This window comes from Palaemon carinicauda, chromosome 26, assembly GCF_036898095.1.
Source record: "Palaemon carinicauda isolate YSFRI2023 chromosome 26, ASM3689809v2, whole genome shotgun sequence".
NCBI classification, from domain to species: Eukaryota; Metazoa; Arthropoda; class Malacostraca; order Decapoda; family Palaemonidae; genus Palaemon; species Palaemon carinicauda.
Window position 1 is genome coordinate 40713031 of NC_090750.1, and position 20000 is coordinate 40733030.

At 35.0% G+C, this 20000-nt stretch overlaps 1 protein-coding gene across 14 annotated transcripts in view; it reads left to right on the plus strand.

Annotated features, from left to right (window-relative positions):
* The window catches only part of sei (seizure), a 337340-nt gene that overhangs the window by 183784 nt on the left and 133556 nt on the right, over window positions 1-20000 (plus strand). For all 14 annotated transcript variants that reach the window (XM_068349591.1, XM_068349589.1, XM_068349582.1 and 11 more), the window contains exon 3: window positions 18953-19128. In XM_068349591.1, coding sequence (XP_068205692.1) covers window positions 18953-19128 — 176 coding nt within the window. The remainder of the gene's footprint in view (window positions 1-18952; window positions 19129-20000) is intronic.

The window sequence follows — 20000 nt, forward strand, 5'->3', positions numbered from 1 at the left end:
AGTGTTTTCACTATCTGCAGTGTCTCTTTGACCTGTAGTTGCACCCACCTTGTAGCTTTTCACTTTTTACCTCAGTTCCCGCTTCCTTTCTTCCATATTTCTGTCTAACGGCTTTGATTTTCAACTTCATATTATTATTATTATTGTTAATTGCTAATCTACAACCCTAGTTGGAAAAGCCCAGTACGGAAAAGAAATAAGGAAAAATAAGATATTTCAAGAACAGTAACATTAAAATAGATATTTCTTATATAAACTACAAACAATTTAACGAAACAAGAGGAAGAGAAATTAGATAGAATAACGTGCCCGAGTGTACCTTAAAGCAAGAGAACTCTAAGCCAAGACAGAGGCTATGGGAGTCTTCAAGACTGAGTAGGGCAACTGTAATGTTTAACCCCCCCCCCCCCTTTTCAACCCCCCCACCCCCCACCCACCTCTCCGTTGCACTACAGTGCTGAAAGTCCTACCCAGCTCCATCCCAGGGTCTGTTGGTCTGACTTCCATACATCCTAGGCAATGCTGGATAGGGTAAATGAAATTCTAGCAGTGCCTTTTTACAGACTCCCTGTGAATGTTTTCTGATAGCGTTTGTAAAGGCATTTGACATTTTCTAAATTAGATAATGATCTGAATATTTTTGTCGTAGAAAACGAACCCTGTAGCCAGGACCTCTAATGCCACTGTTTTATATGAGGGTAATTCGGGACACAAGAACGTATCCAATTGGCATTAAACACGGCGAATTGGATTTCGTCATGTTGAAGATCTGGCATTTGAAAACTGATATTGCCAAAAGAGATTCAAAGCTCTTTTGAAAAAAACACAACTTTTTTTCATTATGTTAAGTTTTTGCACTAAGAAAAAGTAATAATGCTAACCAATATTCAAAAATTAAATGAACATTTTTGTATCGGATTTCGTCCTGTTACTTCTTGGTAAAATAAGATAATGATGCAAATACAAACTTATCACGGAAGAGCTAGATGGGACACTATCTTGGTAAAATTTGTTTTTAATATATGTATTTATGCATGTACACACTTGGAAAGGCTGCACTCTACAAGTACCACTTCTTCCAAGGAGAGAAGGATGTATGTTGGAATATATATATATATATATATATATATATATATATATATATATATATATATATATATATATATATATATATATATATATATATATATATATATATATATATATATATATATATATATATATGTATGTATATATATATATATATATATATATATATATATATATATATATATATATATATATATATATATATATATATATTTATATGTATATATATATTTATATCTCTCTCTCTCTCTCTCTCTCTCTCTCTCTCTCTCTCTCTCTCTCTATATATATATATATATATATATATATATATATATATATATATATATATATATATATATATAATGTATATATATATACATATATTATATATATGTATATATATATATATATATATATATATATATATATATATATATATATATATATATATATATATAAAAGATATGAGTATGTATGCATGTACAGCATGTGATACTGAGCCACAATCCCCGCAATCTTGAAGACGCCTGAATCTATTTTCGTTATCTCAAAAAAAATAAAGATGGCAATAAGAAGAGAAATATTATTCCTCTTACTCGGCGACTCTTCGCTTAGTTACCGAAGGGTGCCATCAGACGCAATGAGATTCCTAATGTTATGTGACTTATGTGCTGCCATGTGAGTAATAAATCCCTAATCTCCGAGTTCAGATGTCTTTGGCCAGAATCCCTTTTTATTGGAAAAGAGAATCCCTCTACCAGAGATATCATCATGGAGACCCGTAGTGGAATTAGGACAAAGTCGCATCTTATTTTCCTCTCAATCGGTTTCCTGGACACAATTTGTCTCCCTTTGTCTGTGCTTTATCCACTCCAGCGATCTCTCTCTCTCTCTCTCTCTCTCTCTCTCTCTCTCTCTCTCTCTCTCTCTCTCTCTCTCTCTGATTTTTTCAATTGGAGTCCATACAAGCAACATCTAAAGATGAAACTTGTGCCTTAAAGGGCCGAGTCAGTCGCTTCTTATTAACCTTCATGTCAATGCCTTGGCTTTAGCGTCAAAGAAGTGGTAAATACGTTTTTTGTCTAATTTTGTGTTGACATACCGGCTGTACCCACAATTCCTCAAATCATGGAAAAATATTTTACATTTTAGGCTTATTCGATTTTGCTTTTGTGTTATAACTGCTCTATTTTAAGGTTTCAGGATTTAGAAATGATATTCATTACATATTTTCGAATTGTAGTTATTTTATAAATAGTGCATGTTCATGTTTTATCACGGGATTTTTTCCGCTTTTGGTAAAATAATATGACTTCACTAACTGCTGAAAATCAAAACATTTATCATCCAATAATAAACAGCTGAGCGTTGGCTTTGAAGATATCTGTTTTTTACTCGCTTGTAACTCGTTTCATCTATGCGTAACTATTTTTATTTCTATTTTTGAACTGTTCATCATGTTTGAAACCTCGGTTATCAAAGGAAAATCAACACCGATAGATATTCCGTTATCAAGCCTTTGTCATCCTCTTTGGACATCTACCTTGTCCCCCTTTGCTCAAACTACAAATTGTTACCAACGCCGCTTCTGATTTCATTAGCGACAGGCCTCATACGGAACTCTGTGATGGCCTACATAGAGAAGCCTCTTGGGGTGTATATGATAATGCTCGTATGTATTACACGCCAAGTAAAGTTGAGGCTCGGACGGGCCGCCTAAGTTTCATTTAGAACTCTAACTATTGTGTAGTTCCGCCCAGAGCACCAGAATCCTGCATTCCACTAACCCGACACATCGACGTACATCCAAATTGGTGGTATAAGAAATAGGTCGGTAAAATGTATAGGTGAAATTACCAACGTTGGTTTCAATTAGGTGAGGGGGATCAAATGTTGACTTTGGCAAGAAGTAAAAAAGACTATATCAATAAACATTTTATGAAATGTCAATTCAATTTTAGCACTAAAAGCGAAAAGAAAAAGTATTGTCGAAAGAGGTATTCTAGACATTGCTGTGCTGCCATATTGGTATTATCGTTTCAGTTTTTTTTTTTTTTTTTTTTTTTTTTTTTTTTTCACGAAATTCGATAACATACTTTTGTATCAAAATAAGCTATCACCCTTTTTTGCATGCTCCCGTCTCGTAAGTTTCTCCATATTTGTCATGTTCAGTATGTTTGGATTTAACTTTCGTTGGATTTTGTGGAGAACAAGAAAACTATACATTTTTTAAAATCTTACACTGTAATATAGGCAATAAAAAACAATGTTTCCATTTGTTCCGAGTTCCATATGGCTGCCATCTTGGGTTTTACTAAAGGGCTGCCGTGAAAAAGAATCATTAAAAAAGAATCTCATTATCTGAGCTTATTAATAACCTAGATCTTTTATTTTGACAGCTAAAATACCATTTTCAAGTCCAAGGAATCTAATTCCCATAGTTGCATGTGTTTTTAGTTATTTTTTACACCATTCATTGCAAGTATTTACTAATTTCACAGACAAATTGGCCGTTAGGCCATACTAAGTACCAACCACAAGGACATGTTTATTATCTCGTAGTTGGATTATTGTAGTAGACCTATATTATTAATGTTGAATAGTTCACTGTACCCTATATGTCGTTGATGGTTATTGCATTAAAATGATTTTTTTTTCTTTTTGCTCTAAAAATGAGTGACAAACAAGCTGATTTACCTCATTAATGTCCAAACACAGAACCTAACGAATTTACCTATGGAAAGATATTGAAATTTCATATGTCAATATGCTTGGTACAGAAGGCTTGGAAAATTGTGTACCTACATTCAATAGAAAGTGGCTGAAAGAAGAGAACTTCAATGCCTTTCTAAACTTTGAAGTCCTGTCATCCAAAGAGTCTAATGAAAATAGGTGTAATAGGTTTCCCGAGAGGCATTTGAGGAAAGCATGATTCATTCTGAGATGGAGAGGGAAATTTACAGTCCAGCTTAGGTGATAAGGAAAAGCATTGCAAATTTTACCAAAACAGCAAGAATGCTAAAACCATATAGTTTACCAGTGACATCCATAATGTTCCAGCTTAACCATATACCACGATCCGCTGGATCCTGATTGGCCCTGCAGACAGTATGGAAGCTGGAAGGGAGGACCAAAATTGTTGACAGAGCAACACTCACAGTGAGACGGAACATCATGTATGAACTCAAATCCAACCAATAGGCCAACTACACACCTGGGAGAGAATCAGTAGCATTGCGCCCACCCAATGTGTGAGACTCTGACTGTTCATGCTGATGAATCTTCTCAGTGCACATTATTACTGTGTTCCTTATAACCATACCCTGCTGATTGAAGTAGCATTTACTAATGCTATTATACAAGGCACCTGAGAGTTTCGAGATTTGTATGCACAGTTGAAGACGAGAATTCTTGGCACACCTCACTCTCAGGAAGTGCACCCAGAAACACCCTTACTGCGTGTTGAGTTCTTGTTTAAGCCCATCCCACCACCTCTGCTTTCTCTTCCTACACTAGCTGTTTGGTTAATTGGTGCACAGTAAGGGCGTGACAGGGTGCACTTCTTTGTGCGAGGTGTTCCAAGAATGCCTATGTCCAACTGTAGCACCATTCTTGAAGAAGGGTGCCTTTGTGTACTTTGCAATAGATAACACAGATTTTTCAAAGAACTCTGCTGATGGGGAAGGAACTATCCATGGAGTGATTATTGGTGGATACCATATGGTAGAAGTTCCTGGAAAACCAGTTGCACCATCCTTGAAGATAGGCAATACCCAGATTCATTGTCTGCTAGATTGCTATACCATCGGTATAACATGGGCTCTGTGCCTTTAGGCAGCCCACAAGAGTAATAATTATTTCAGGGACCAACACAGGATACTGAATCGACTGTGATGATGAGGATGATGATGATGGACGAGATAGTGACTGGATTCATAGCAAAGGTGGCACCTGGTTAGTCCTCCATAGAGTTTTCTTCCTTATATTTCTCCCCAGAATGAGGCAAACTGGCTGCGGCCAACTCGCCACACCCTTACTGGTTACGGCTAACTGGATGTAGACTAACTGGCTGCCGTGGTAACATCTATGGTTGTATCACTGACACCTTTTACACTAGAGACAAAGAGAGAAATATATCCCTGATGGTTTGTTTAATTACCAGTAGTTTACTTAGCCTATAAAGGGTGGGCATTTTGCCGGTTAAATGGTTTGCCTTTTGCAAATACCTCTATTCAAAAATTACTAAGTTATGTAAAAAAAATGTCTATTTAGGAAATACTTAAGTTTAAGTTTACATTGTAAGATCTTCAGTTAACAAACCCCGTCCGCAATGGCAACACAGATGTACTCACAGGGAGGAGAGGAGAAATATATGAGGGATGGATATAAAATTTATATAAGTTTTGGAGATGCGAAAGAAGGTTTTGCAAGGCGTCAATCCATATAAAGAATGGTGACTTTGTAAAACACATCAATAAGGATTCTCAAACCTCTTTGCAAAAATTGTTACGAAATATTAGCTATGAAATACATACATGGTAATATACTTATAAATGTGATGTATAATGATTAAAGATATCTATCATGGTTATATACTTAAAATATGTTTGCATAGTAGCTAAAAAGTGTAAAATTATTTCTCCATTACCACAGGAATGATAAATATAAATGCTAAGCAAACTGGCCGTGGCTAGTTGCCCACGGCCAGTTGTCTTGCCCCATTTCTCCCCTCCTAGATTGGGAGAGGATATCGGTTATTTGATTGGGCGCAAGACGAAAAATATAACCCAGAGTCTATCTTATCACTCCATTCCATGCACTCCATACCATGTAGATATGCTGCTTTACGACAAACCAAAATCACAACTTGTCAAGGAAACAAACCACTATGTTACCAGTGAGAGAATCTCAGGATCCTATCAGATGTTACAACTGGGATGTATTGCTGCTACTGCTTTATATAGAATGGAAGGAGGGGAAGCATCGAACAATATTCCAGGCTGGGCAGGATACAGCTACTGTTGTCTGAAAGCAAGCCACTGAACAATTTCAGAGCCTTACCACTACTCCAAGATTTGGTATACGAGTGGGTAACCCGGTTGACTGAGATCAAGCACAGCAAGTCAACTAAGAAAGCTGGTTGTTGATGAAGATCCTCCCACTGTTACTTTTGTTTGACAAGGCTCTATAGGAGAAAGCGGTCCATATGTTAGATGCCAGACCTAACCCGAAAAAACACAGTTGTTCCATGATTCGGAGAACATGTCATGGCTGTCCTTCATGCTCTTGGTGTCTCCATGGAGAACTCGGTATACATGCCTTCTCAATCATAAGGCTTAATATTACGCAGTGTTCTAAAAGACTTTTTCCGTCTGTGGCCAGATTGTAGAATTATCTTCCTATTCAGGCAGTTGAATCGGTGGAATTTCTTTTTTAGTTTATATATGAAAAATCTATTTTGATGCTGTTCTTAGGGTTGTGGTGCCCTATAGGAAGCGTCCCTGTCTGGCGATCGCTTGGCTAGGGTTCGAGTCCTGCTTAAATTTGTTAGTTTCTTTAGTGTTTGCAACCTCACCGTCCTTGTGAGTTAAGGATGGTGGGTTTGGGGGAGGCTATAGGTCTACATGCTGAGTCATCAGCAGCCATTACCTGGCCCTCCCTGGTCGAAGCTTAGGTGGAGAGGGGCCTCGACGCTGATCATATGTATATATGGTCAGTCTCTAGTGCATTGTCCTGCTTGCTAGGGCAGTGTCACTGTCCCTTGTCTCTGCCGTTCATGAGCGGCCTTTAAACTTTTAAATTGTTCATTACTTCTCTCTTAGTTTATTTATTTCTTTATTTCCTTTCTTCACCAAGCTATTTTTCCCTGTTGTGCCCATGGGCTTATAGCATCTTGCATTTCCAACTATGGTGTAGCTTAGCTAATAATAATAATAATAATAATAATAATGATAGTAAAAACTTCATTACATAACAGCAAGTTAACTTAAAGTTTAGGCTACGGAGTAGTTAGACAGATGAACTATACAGGTATTATACAGTGATTATAATGATTTTGACACTTCAATTCGTTAAAGCAAATCAAACACAAAATTGCATTATAGACTTAGGCAGTTATTAACACTTCAGTTTCTTAAGAACAGTTACACCATTCGAGAGATCAGCTAAGTGTTACATACATCGCCAAACCTCTGACCCAAAATGTTTATGAGAATTTTTTTAATAAGGGAAATTTGCGGATACATAAATTCTTAGCATGTTACTAAAATTATTCCTATTCATTTAATAAAAAGAAATTCATAAAGAAACTCATTATTACTGGGACATAACTTGATTTTATAATCGTTGCTCTTTTTAGATGAGATCACTTCCGCTCTAACTCCCACGTTATTAGCCCACGTGTTCAATATTAAGCCTTCTGGGCTCTTCGGGGTTTCCTACATCGCATTAGATTTTTGCCACACTGTTATAAACATACATTACATGTTTATACGTCGTAGTAGATTCATTAAAAATTACGTACTTGATAAATATGTATATAGGCCTATGCCCCTGATCAATTACATAGTAATATCTTATAATGATGAGAATAAATATAGATATTACTATTAGCCTTCTACTTATATCACTGTAATTATTCATAACTCTTAAAACATATATTTCATAATCCTCAGCTCGAGAGATTATTTCTAACACTGCTGCTAGATGGTCTTGCCGAACAGAACGTGTCTTGTACCGATCTTCTTTAGTTGCCTAAATGATTAAACGCCTTTCTATCAAAAGGTGCATATGTTGGTTCTTAATGAACAATAACTTGATGGAACATTAATGTCTAATCACTTGCAAAACGTTTAATAAAACTGAATATATCAGTTAAATACAATAAGTTTGTGGAAGGATCTAACTGATATATTTATATACCATTGGAATATTTGGCCCTGAAAATGGTTGTTTCGGTGTTAAAATTATATTTCTGGGTTATTTAGAAACTGAAATACTATAGAAACCCTATTTCACGACCGACATTTTGTGAAATCCAAGATGGTGGCCATATAAAGCATCAGGGAAATTGAATTATTGTTTTTCTGGGCACTTATATCATCCTTATACAATTAAGTTTAAAAAGAAAATTATTTTGACACTCCACATAAATCTAACAAAATTACAGAGTAAACCTGATTATATAGAGAAATATAAGCAGCCTCTTGCCAGTCTCATCAGGATTTTTCACCAGGAGAGGGATCTATAGCACAAAAAGGGAGATATATGGTTATTTCATTGTGAAAGCCGTTACTCACTATATAGTTCGGGAGGCGTGAAATCGATGGCGGATACATGTGATTCAAAGGAATTGTAAATTCATTATGAAAAGAAGATATATATATATATATATATATATATATATATATATAATGTGTGTATTATTTCTCCAGCACGTTCTGCTCTCCCCCGTCCCTCGGGTAGGAGAGAGAGGGAATAGTCATTCCCTAGTGAAAGGGGTATACGTGTGTATGTGCATGTACATCTAAATATTTAGCCCTTATTATTTTACGCCTTGCGTGCGTTAATGTATGCGAATATATATATATATATATATATATATATATATATATATATATATATATATATATATATATATATTTCAAATAAGCCATATATACTGAAATATGAAAAACACGTTTAAATGTGAAAAGATTTATCATATATATATATTATATATATACATATATATATATTTATATATACATATATATGAATATATATATACATATATATATTTATATATATATATATATATATATATATATATATATATATATATATATATACATACATACATATATTTATATATATGTTTGTGTGTGTGCGTGCGCGCGCGTACGTAGGACATGGAGAGTCATCTAGCAATTTGATTTTTTGAGGAATGCATTTATCATTTATTAAGGCAGAAGGTTTAGGAAGTTTCTTTTCAACCGTCTGTAAATGATACTAAATGTAATTTTACAGAAGAACTTAACTTATGCAATTAGTGAGCCATGAATTTGATAATAGCTGACAGTTGTAGAGAATGGCTGAAATCTACGGAATACAGTGACTTTTACAGAATGTATTGAATGACACTTTTAATTCATTTAAGTTCAAGATATTCATTAGAGCAATTGTAAATTAAAGCAACTGCATCATAGAATGGAGTAAGTCGAGGAATCCTGAGAATTGAGAGAGAGAGAGAGAGAGAGAGAGAGAGAGAGAGAGAGAGAGAGAGAGAGAGAGAGAGAGAGAGAGAGAGAGAGAGAGAGGTATTTGCCTGATCAATTCGTTTTATAAATAGGCATGAGAGAGAGAGAGAGAGAGAGAGAGAGAGAGAGAGAGAGAGAGAGAGAGAGAGAGAGAGAGATAGAGAGAGAGAGAGAGAGAGAGATGGGGTATTAAGACTTAATTCCATTTTATAAACAGACTTAACAATAAAGAGAAATTGAATGAGATCTTGCTTTTCCAATAGTTACTTAATCCCAGTTTAAGTATTATTCCGTACGCAGATAATTTGCTCAAAACGATCCCTGGAGCTAATCAGGTCTTCTTGCCGTAAGTTTTAAGTAAACATCATCATTGGCCTGACTTGACCCAAGCTTCAAGATGGCGGGAGATGAGAATAAAACTCCCAATTTCCAGTTTAAATGGAGTTGGTTCCTTAAACTGGGTCACTCAGATGATAGTCGTTCATTGGGGTTAAGCCAATTTTGAAAGTTTATTCTTTGTCTGGTATTTTCCTAATCTGGTAGCGACAATTTTCAGTTGATAAATGAAACAAAAGAGAAAGTGAAAGAATAGAAACGGGACGATTAATGATGTTTCCGGAAATCCTGAAAGATTAAGTTGTTTAGATTGTAATCAACAGAGGAATTATTGGCCTTTGTTCCTCGGTGACCAACACCTACAGTAGACTCTCTCTCTCTCTCTCTCTCTCTCTCTCTCTCTCTCTCTCTCTCTCTCTCTCTCTCTCTCTCTCTCTCTCTCAAATGTAAGCTTCACACTACTAAATCTTTTTTTAATCTCCAAGATTAAATATTGTCGTCTTCTTCGAGAAGGACAAACCAATGAAATTGTTTTGTGTAGTGATCAACATCACAGTTTAACCCCATCACTCGATCTCCGACATGTCTCTTTTCTTCATTATATAGGTAATATTTCAGTTACTGTTTTGTTGAATTTACAAGTGAGCTAAGGTCTTCCTCTAATGTTCCTCGTAACCCCTGTCAGGCCTCTCATCATGATATACACTCTATATAAATCGGTAGTCTACCAAACCATGGAAATGGCCTTTTCCTTTGATTTTCCATAAATGTTATCATCGTGTGTTTCTTTCTTTTTCGTTCTTGCCTGGAATTTAATAAGGTTTAAGTTATATATATATATATATATATATATATATATATATATATATATATATATATATATATATATATATATATATATATTTAGAAAGATATATGTATACATATATGTGTAGAAATCATTAAATCTGAAACGCGATGAGCATAAATTATGTATTATAGTAACGAAAGGTAAAGTTGGTACTTTCTTCTTCTTTTTCCTCTTCTTAGTGACATTGACGTCGACGTACAAACTCAAATGAAGTCTTTTCACTTTTCCTTTCATGGCTATGATATATAATTTATGCTCATTGCGTTTCATCTTTCTTGATTTATACACATATATGTATACATATACCTTTTATGTTATATACATGTATATACTTATATACAAACATTCACGCACACACACACATACATATATATATATATATATATATATATATATATATATATATATATATATTATATATATATATAAATATATATATATTCATCATCATCATCATCATCATATCCTCTTGCGCCTATTGACGCAAAGAACCTCGATTAGATTTCGCCAGTCGTCTCTATCTTGAGTTTTAATTCAATAATACTCCATTCATCATCTACTTCGCGCTTCATAGTCCTGAGCCATGTAGGTCTGGGTCTTCCAACTCTTCTAGTTCCTTGTGGTGCCTAGCTGAATATTTGGTGAACTAATCTCTCTTGGGGAGTGCGAAGAGCATGTCCAAACCATCTCCATCTTCCCCTCATCATAATCTCATCCACATATGGCACTCGAGTAATCTCTCTTATAGTTTCATTTCTAATCCTGTCCTGCCATTTAACTCACAATATCCTTCTGAGGGATTTATTATCAAATCTACTTAATCTATTGGAGATTGTATGTATATATATATATATATATATATATATATATATATATATATATATATATATAAGCATTAAAAGAGGCAAAGAGCAGGAAAAGATGGCCTAACGACTGATTTAATAATAGATGGAGGAGATTTCATAGTAGTAAAACTTGCTGAATTCTACACCAAATGTCTGCAAGAATGCTCTATACCTACAGCTTGGAAAAACTTTATTATTGTACTAATTCACAAAAAAGGACGTGCAAAAAAACCTTTAAAAATTATCACCCAATAAGTTTACTAGCTGTAATATATGAAATATTAACAAAGATCATATTAAGCCGAATAGAAAGATTGCTAGACTTTAATCAACCTAGAGAGCTTACAGGCTGTAGAAGTGGGTATTTCAAAACTAACCATATCCGTGTTATTAACCAGCTAATGAAAAATCAACTTAGTATGACAAACCACTGTGAATGGCATTTACAGATTACGAAAAAGTGTTTCATTCTGTCAAACCTCAGCAGTAATGAAAGCCCTTCAAAGATAAGGAATAAATGAAGCTTAATATTAGTACACTTGAAGATATCTATACAGAAAATACAGCAATCCTAAAATTACATAAAGATCGTGAGAAAATTCCGAGGGAGAAAGGAGTTGGGCAGGGAGACCCCATCTCTCCTAAATTATTCACAGAATGCATAGAAGTTTTTAAGAATTTAGATTGGGAAAATGTTGGAATTAATATGAATGATGTATGCCTTAACAACCTAAGATTTGCAGATTACATAGTAGTCTTTAGGGAATCATGGGAAGAGTTACAAAAGATGATAGCAGATTTTTATAACACCTGAGACAGTACCAAACATAATAGTAGGAGAAGTAAAGAAAGAGAAGACACAAAGCACCATAAGATGGCCTAACAATTGATTTAATAAGAGATGGAGGATATTTCATAGTAGTAAAACTCGCTGAACTTTACACAAAATATCTGTAAGAATGCTTTATAACTATAGCTTGGAAAAACTTATCGTTATACTAATTCATGAAAAAGGAGACACAAAAGACCTGGAAAATAAGTTTACTCTATAATACATAAAATGTTTACAAAGATCATATTAGGCCTATTAGAAATACATCTAGATATGAATCAACCAAGAAAGCAGCCAGGCTTTAGAAGTGGGTATTCAACAACTGACCATATCCATGAAATTAACCAGCAAATGAAAAAATCAGGAGAGAGTGATAAACCACTGTGTATTGCATCTGTAGACTATGAGAAAGTTTTTGATTCTATCAAAACGTCAGTAGTAATGAAGGCCCTTCAATGATGAGGAATAGATGAATCTTATGTTAGAACACTAGAAGATATCTATACAGGAAATACAGCAATCCAAAAACTACTTAAAGAGAAAAAATCCCTATTGAGAAAGGAGTTAGATAAGCAGACTCCATCAATTTTTTTTTTTTAAATTTAGATTGGGAAAATTTAGGAATTAAGATTAATAGGGAATACCTTAACAACTTAAGATTTACAGATGATATTGTTGTGTTTAGTGAATCACAAGCGAAATTGCAAAAGATTATAGAAGGTTTGAGGAGAGAAAGCAGAAATGTTAGACTGAAAATTAATATGAGTAAAACTAAGATGGTGTTGAATGAAAAGGCAGACAAAAAATTAGGGTTATGGATGAACCTCTAAAAGTTTGTTAAACAATATACATACAGTATATAGCGCAGACAGTAACCGTTTCTCCAGGACATGAGACTGAAATTGAAAGGATAAGCATGGAATGGAGAGCTTTTGGTAAACAAAATGAGATTATGATAATAAAATGCCACTTTCTCTAAAAAGAAAAGTAATTAATCACATGATCTTACCAGTATTAAATTATGCATCAGAAACTTGGAGCCTTAATAAATACGTAGAACATAAGCTTGTTACAACTCGAAGAGCTATGGGAAGAATAATGATGGGAATAACACTGAGACAGAAAAAGAGCATCATGGATACGCGAGCAAACTAAAATATTGGATATTCTGACATGTAATAAAAAGAAATGGACATGGACAGGATTTGTAATGAGAATGACAGATAATAGATGGATATTAAAAATAACAGAATGGGCAGCTAGAGATTGCAAAAGAAACAGGGGAAGGAAGATAAGACGATAGATTGAGGAAGCACGTTTGCAGGTGTGGACTGGCGTAGAAAGACTATAAACAAACGCCAGTGGAAGGCCATGTCTAAGTCTTTTGTTATGCAGTGGAATAGAAGCGGCTGAATATATATACATACATATATATGTATATATATATATATATATATATATATATATATATATATATATGTATGTATGTATATATATATATATGTATATATATATATATATGTATATATATATATATATATATAAATATATATATATATATATATATATATTTATATATATATACATGTATATGTGTGTATATATGTATGTATATTGTATATGTTATGTGTCTGTGCGTAATAAGTATCAGCAGACAGTTTTCTACCTTTTCAGAATATCCACTAACGTCTTAATACTCGATAGAAGGTGTTGAGGGTCGAAATGAAGCTGATGAATCTCTATGGCCGTCGTTTCTTGCTTACAATGATAGTGAAAGAGTGTTGCAAAAGAAACTGTATTTTCTAAGCTTTGATTAAAGGCTTTCAATACGCAGGTCACGTCACCAGTCAAGCATCGCCTACCGAACTTCTGGCCAATCTTATGATAAACTTAAAATATTTGGGTTCCCTTCCTCATCTTCATTTGTTTCTCCTCTTTGCCTCCTCACTTCTTTCCATTTCCTCTCCTTTTCCTTTTTCCTCTACTCCTCTTCCTCTTTACCCCTCCTCTTCCCTCTTTTCCTCCTTTTCACCCTTCTCATACCTTCTTCTACTCCTCCTCTTACCCCTCTTCCCTCTTCTCTTCCTCCTCCTCCCCCTCCTTTTTCCTCTTCTCTTCCCTCATCTCCTCTTCCTTCTTCCCCTCCTCTTCCCTCTTCCCCTCCTCTTCCCCCTCCTCTTCCCTCTTTTTATGTATTCAAGGGCCATCCATGAATGACAAGAGGCCAGGCCAGTGACAATGCCCTAGAGACCGACTATATATCCATATGATCAGCGTACAATAACCTTCTCCACCTAAACCAGGACCAGGAGGGCTAGGCAATAGCTGCTGATGACTCAGCAGGTAGACCTATAAGCTCCCAAAACCTCCCATCCTTACCTCACAAGGATGGTGAGGTAGCAAACACTAGAAGAAACTATCGAATTTGAGCGTGACCTGATCTCCCATCTAGCAGAACGCTAGGCAGGGACGTTTCCAATATGCCACCACAACCCTAAACTCCTCATTTCCTTCTCCTCATCCTCATGTCCAGACTAATGCGATGATAGGATACCATTATGCTTCAAAAGTCCTTCTATATAAATGTGAGAAAAAGGCATAACTACATATGAGGCTTGGACTCTCACCCCTTATGAATGAAAGGTTTATAAACTAAAGAGCCATATCTACAGGAGTCAGTTTCCCGTTCAACCAGTAGGCGTTTGTTACATATTATAATTAAATCTCTTTCAGAAAAAAAAAAAATAACGCTAGATGAATAATGGAACAAAAATGCGGAGTTGAAGAACATGAAGTTATAACGACTCTCTTTATTGAATGTGGAATTAGATATCTCCTTTAATCCTTTCAGTCCCCTGGAATCCGAGTAGAGGAGGGTGACAAATATATCTCACAGGTATCCGGTAGATGAGGCAGGGTAAGAATTACAGTATGTCATCATCATCATCATCTCCTCCTACACCTATTGACGCAAAGGGCCGCTGCTATATTTCGCCAGTCATTTCTATTTTGAGCTATTAGTTCAATACTTCTCCATTCATCATCTCCTACTTTATGCTTCATAGTCCTCAGCCATGTAGGCCTGGGTCTTTCAACTCTTGTAGTGCCTTGTGGAGCCCAGCTGAATGTTTAGTGAACTAATCTCTTGGGGAGTGTGAAGAGCATGCCCAAACCATCTCCATCTACCCCTCATCATGATGTCATCCATATATGGCACTCGAGTAATCTCTCTTAAAGTTTCATTTCTAATCCTGTCCTGTCAGGTTCACTATATTGCTGGGGAATTTTACAAATTATAAGCGAAGATATTGTGCTATCTTGACATAGGAACGGTGCCACAGACTTGCTAGATAGCACGTTATTTATATTAATACTGTAGTTTATCACAGGTTTTAGTTACGAGATATTTACTTTTTTTCTACTATGGTGTGTTTAGGTATTTCTTGATTTAGCTATACATTTTCATTCGATTTTCATGTATGGTATATGAAAAACGATCGTTTCTAACGTAATGGTTAAGTTTTTCGGGATTTTCTTGGCCGATTTGTCATGGCTACTTAACTCTTAGGGGTCAAATGCCATCAGTGCATCTGTCGTGTTCCTTCGCGTTGGAATGGTTAATCTCTTCCCTTTTAGTAATGAAAACTTTACTTCCGTTCCCATTCCTCTCTTCCAGTCTGCCGTGCCTCTTAACTTATTGCTTCATAATGCATCCGCTGGGTTTTCAATTTTAGGCTTCCGTTGCCTCAACACTGGACTTGTGGCGCAATAGCCTACTCAACCATAACTACCTAAAAATATGTGTGAAATAGATAGGATTTTCCTCTGAATAATGTTTTGATTTATAACGTATGGAAATGGATAGCAGTTATGTGCGATCCCGCTATGCACTCAAGCTGACAAGAAGTCCTTTTCCATTTGTGAAATAACAAAATCGTTCCGGGAAGGTAGTTTCACGAAATCAGTGGAAAATACAGTATGCACTGATGATATTCTGAGCCTAATTCCGTTTCGTTATCCTGATGGAGCGTCGAGGAGACTGTGTGCTGAGTCAACATATATTTTCCCGGGGGCTATTGGAACTGCAGTGTTGGCAAAGCTTACTTCCTTTGTTTTTATAGAGCGTTTTTTTATGAAGTTTTGAATAGAGCCATTGTAAACGTTAACTGGAAGTATTAAAGGGTTTATTGAATGCCCTTTTCATAAGGTTCTAAGAATGATGGTATTTACAACTGACCTGCTAACCTAATAAGTGCAGGAACAAATCAGAAGATATTAGTTAAGGTACATAAAAGAAAAAAAAGAAATAAGCCTAACGTTACTTCATTTCGTAGGCTAATATTAAACAAGTTAAAGAATATACACATCAAAGTAAAATATCTACTTTCGACCCCTCTGAAAACAAATATCAAATAAGATTACGTCCAACGACCTGCAGTCTATGAAAAATTAATCTGGTATTTTATTAATTGGGAAATAGCTCAAATGAAGTCAAAGAATATTTAATCCAAAATTAATGAGTGTTGATTCAAGGAAAATGAGAAGCTGGAACGCGATCAATTATCCGAATTTCAAGAGAGGACAGAAAGATACTGTGCTGAAGTATCATGTGCGAGGCAAATGAATGAAGCCATGGGTTCATTCTCTGTTAAGGGGCTTTGGAATACCTTCATCCCCTTGATACTGTTCATGTTTTTTAAAATGAACGAAGGCCACCCCGTAGGTTATAGTGCCTTCAAAAGTACCTCAGGGAGTTTACTATAGGACTCTAGTGTAATGTCTTTACATCATCTCTTCGGTACCTTACTGCACCAGCAATACAGCCTTCCATTTTGCTTCATTACATGACCTTTCTTCCGTCTTGTGGTAGCCCTGTGGAAACGTCCATGCTTGGCAATCTTTTGGGACGAAGGTTTGAGACCTGCTTAAGCTTGATAGTTTCTAGTAGTGTCGCCATCCTTGTGAGTTTGGGATAGGGGTTTGGGGGAGCCTGTTAGACTACCTGGTAGTTATCAATAGCCATTGCATGGACTTTCTTATTCCTAGCTTGTTGGAGAAGAACCCAGGGTTCCCATCATATCAGTCTGTAGGGTGTCTTGTCTTGTCCCTTGCCTCTGCCATTCATGAACAACCTTTAAAACCTTTTCGGACTTTCACTTCGTAGTGCAACTGAACAGTCTCCGCCCCGGTTTCACCTCGGTGCGGAATGGCCTCCCTGATCCCAGCGTCAGGTCACATTCACCCAATTTATGAATCAATCAAAATCATAATTATTATGAATTACTTTGCTTCCCTCTTTATTCTTGGATATCTCAGGAGTAATGGGTGAGTCTAGTTAACGTGTGTTCCAGTAGGAAGGAGCAGCTCAGCATTGTTAGCAAGAGTTAAGATGAACCAGTTTGCCCATGTAAAAGTCATATAGCTTCTATTGTCAAGTGAACAGAGTAATATTATCTATATTTCTTGCAATTCAATTTAATTAGTTCAGCTTTCTTGCCTTTTAATAATACTCTCCCCTTCACTACACAGAAGTCTCAGTTATATTGCCTACACAGGTGAAGAAATTGTTATGATTTAAGCTCATGCTCATTATGCAAATATAAATATATATATATATATATATATATATATATATATATATATATATATATATATATATATATATATGTATGTATATATATTCTATGTATGATATTGCATATGCGTATATTCCCCAGAATGCTTGTTCATTGTTAGTTCTTGAAATTCCTTTCAAGAGCACATCGGAATATTTACCTTCAAACAGTCTTTATCGATGTAGATGAATTTTCTAAGTGTACTGATAAACTAGCTTGAACGTGCATGTAATTTTAGTGTAATATAATCAAATCAGCGAGAAGTGGACGATAGGGTCGGTACTTGGTTTTAAATGGCTTCACTCCCTGTCACGTCTCCACAGATCACCGGTTTGCACTTCTCCAACCCTACTCCACCTACTTACCCCTTGTCTCTTGTCTTTTCTTTATTCTATATAAATTGTTGTATTTCCGAAATAGTTTCCGAAACTATTCTAACTTTTGTTACACATCACCAATGAGGTAAAATTTAAGGCATGTTTTCTTTATAAGAGTTTTCCCTGCCCATCCTTAATGTGACGTGAGGTGGCGTCCTCCCCCGCTCATTTGCAAAATGTCTTCGCTACACACACTCTGACAGGCATACTCTTGCGATGAACCATTTCCCTACTTCAGATTGTGAAATTATCATCCTAACCTAGTGATTGAATGGGTGGAACTTCGGAAGTTAAAACTTTGTGTAAATTCTTTTCTGTTAAACAGGTGGACATAAGTCGTGTTGTATGGTTTATATATAACTAATCTATTTTGATGCGATAACTGATTTTAAAATGTGTTATAATTCTCTATTTATTACTTAATGCGTATACAGTATTTGGTGTACACTTAGCAGTTCCTCCTTTACTCAAACCAGATTGCTGTGTCACTAAGTGTCTTAAAGAAAAGACCACCCTTCTGGCCGATGTGTTTGACAGTAAGCAAAGTAATGAGAATAGGAATTGTTAAATCATTTTCCTTTTAGAGGACTTGAGGTTTTGGTTGTCTTATCAAAATATTCCTTCACCCACTGGGATTATTATTATTATTATTATCATTATTATTATTATTGTTTTTAACCTTTGCTATTGAGAATGTGAAAACACACATTATGAAACACGCCAAAGTTAATCGACTTCATAACACCACATACAAACTGACGTCGACTGACTTATCCACCTTCATTGCAGTTGACATCATGTTCATGGTGGACATTGTCATCAACTTCCGGACGACCTACGTCAACCACAACGACGAGGTCGTCTCTCACCCCGGAAAGATCGCCCTCCACTACCTCCGGGGTTGGTTCCTCATCGACGTCGTAGCTGCCATTCCCTTCGACCTCCTCCTCGTTACCGACTCGGAGGTAAGGACTCGGCTGAGCAACACACTTTCTTTTGTCGTTGCCCTGACGCAGATCTTAGTGATGGGATGAGATGATGATCGTACGTGTGCAATGATCGTAATGAAAGTGATAATGAGAAGGATGATGAATGGGTATTATTATTATTGTTATCATTTTTATTATTATTATTATTATTATTATTATTATTATTATTATTATATTATTATTATTATTATTATTATTGCTGAAAATTGATAAATATAATAAAAAATACAATAATAATTGCCCTTCGTATTGTCTTTGCTTACGTTTTTATTACCATCATACATGATGTCTTTGTTACTGCAATATTTTTTATTGGTCGCTATTGTTGTTATTTATACCATTACTATAATAATTATCTTTTATAATAATTAGCCTTTATGATAGAATTTTCAATAATTCTTGTAAATTTTGAAAAGTAGAAAATTTGCTAATATAAATCATTACTATACCTGTTGGACTTACATGTCCACAAATAAATAGTAACCAATAACCTTTTTCAGATTCAACTGCCGAGTAGTAGAAGTTATTTTTGTGTCAGTGCATATGGCCGGCATCGGTGGCTCAGACATTTTCTGTGTATAATATCTACAATATTTTTAATCTTTAATTCGACTACGTCATTTCTAAATATGAACCTATGCTCTCCAATCATATATATATATATATATATATATATATATATATATATATATATATATATATATATACATATATATATATATATATATATATATATACATATATATATATATATATATAAATTTATATATATATATATATATATATATATATATATATAAATTTATATATATATATATATATATATATATATATATATATATATATAT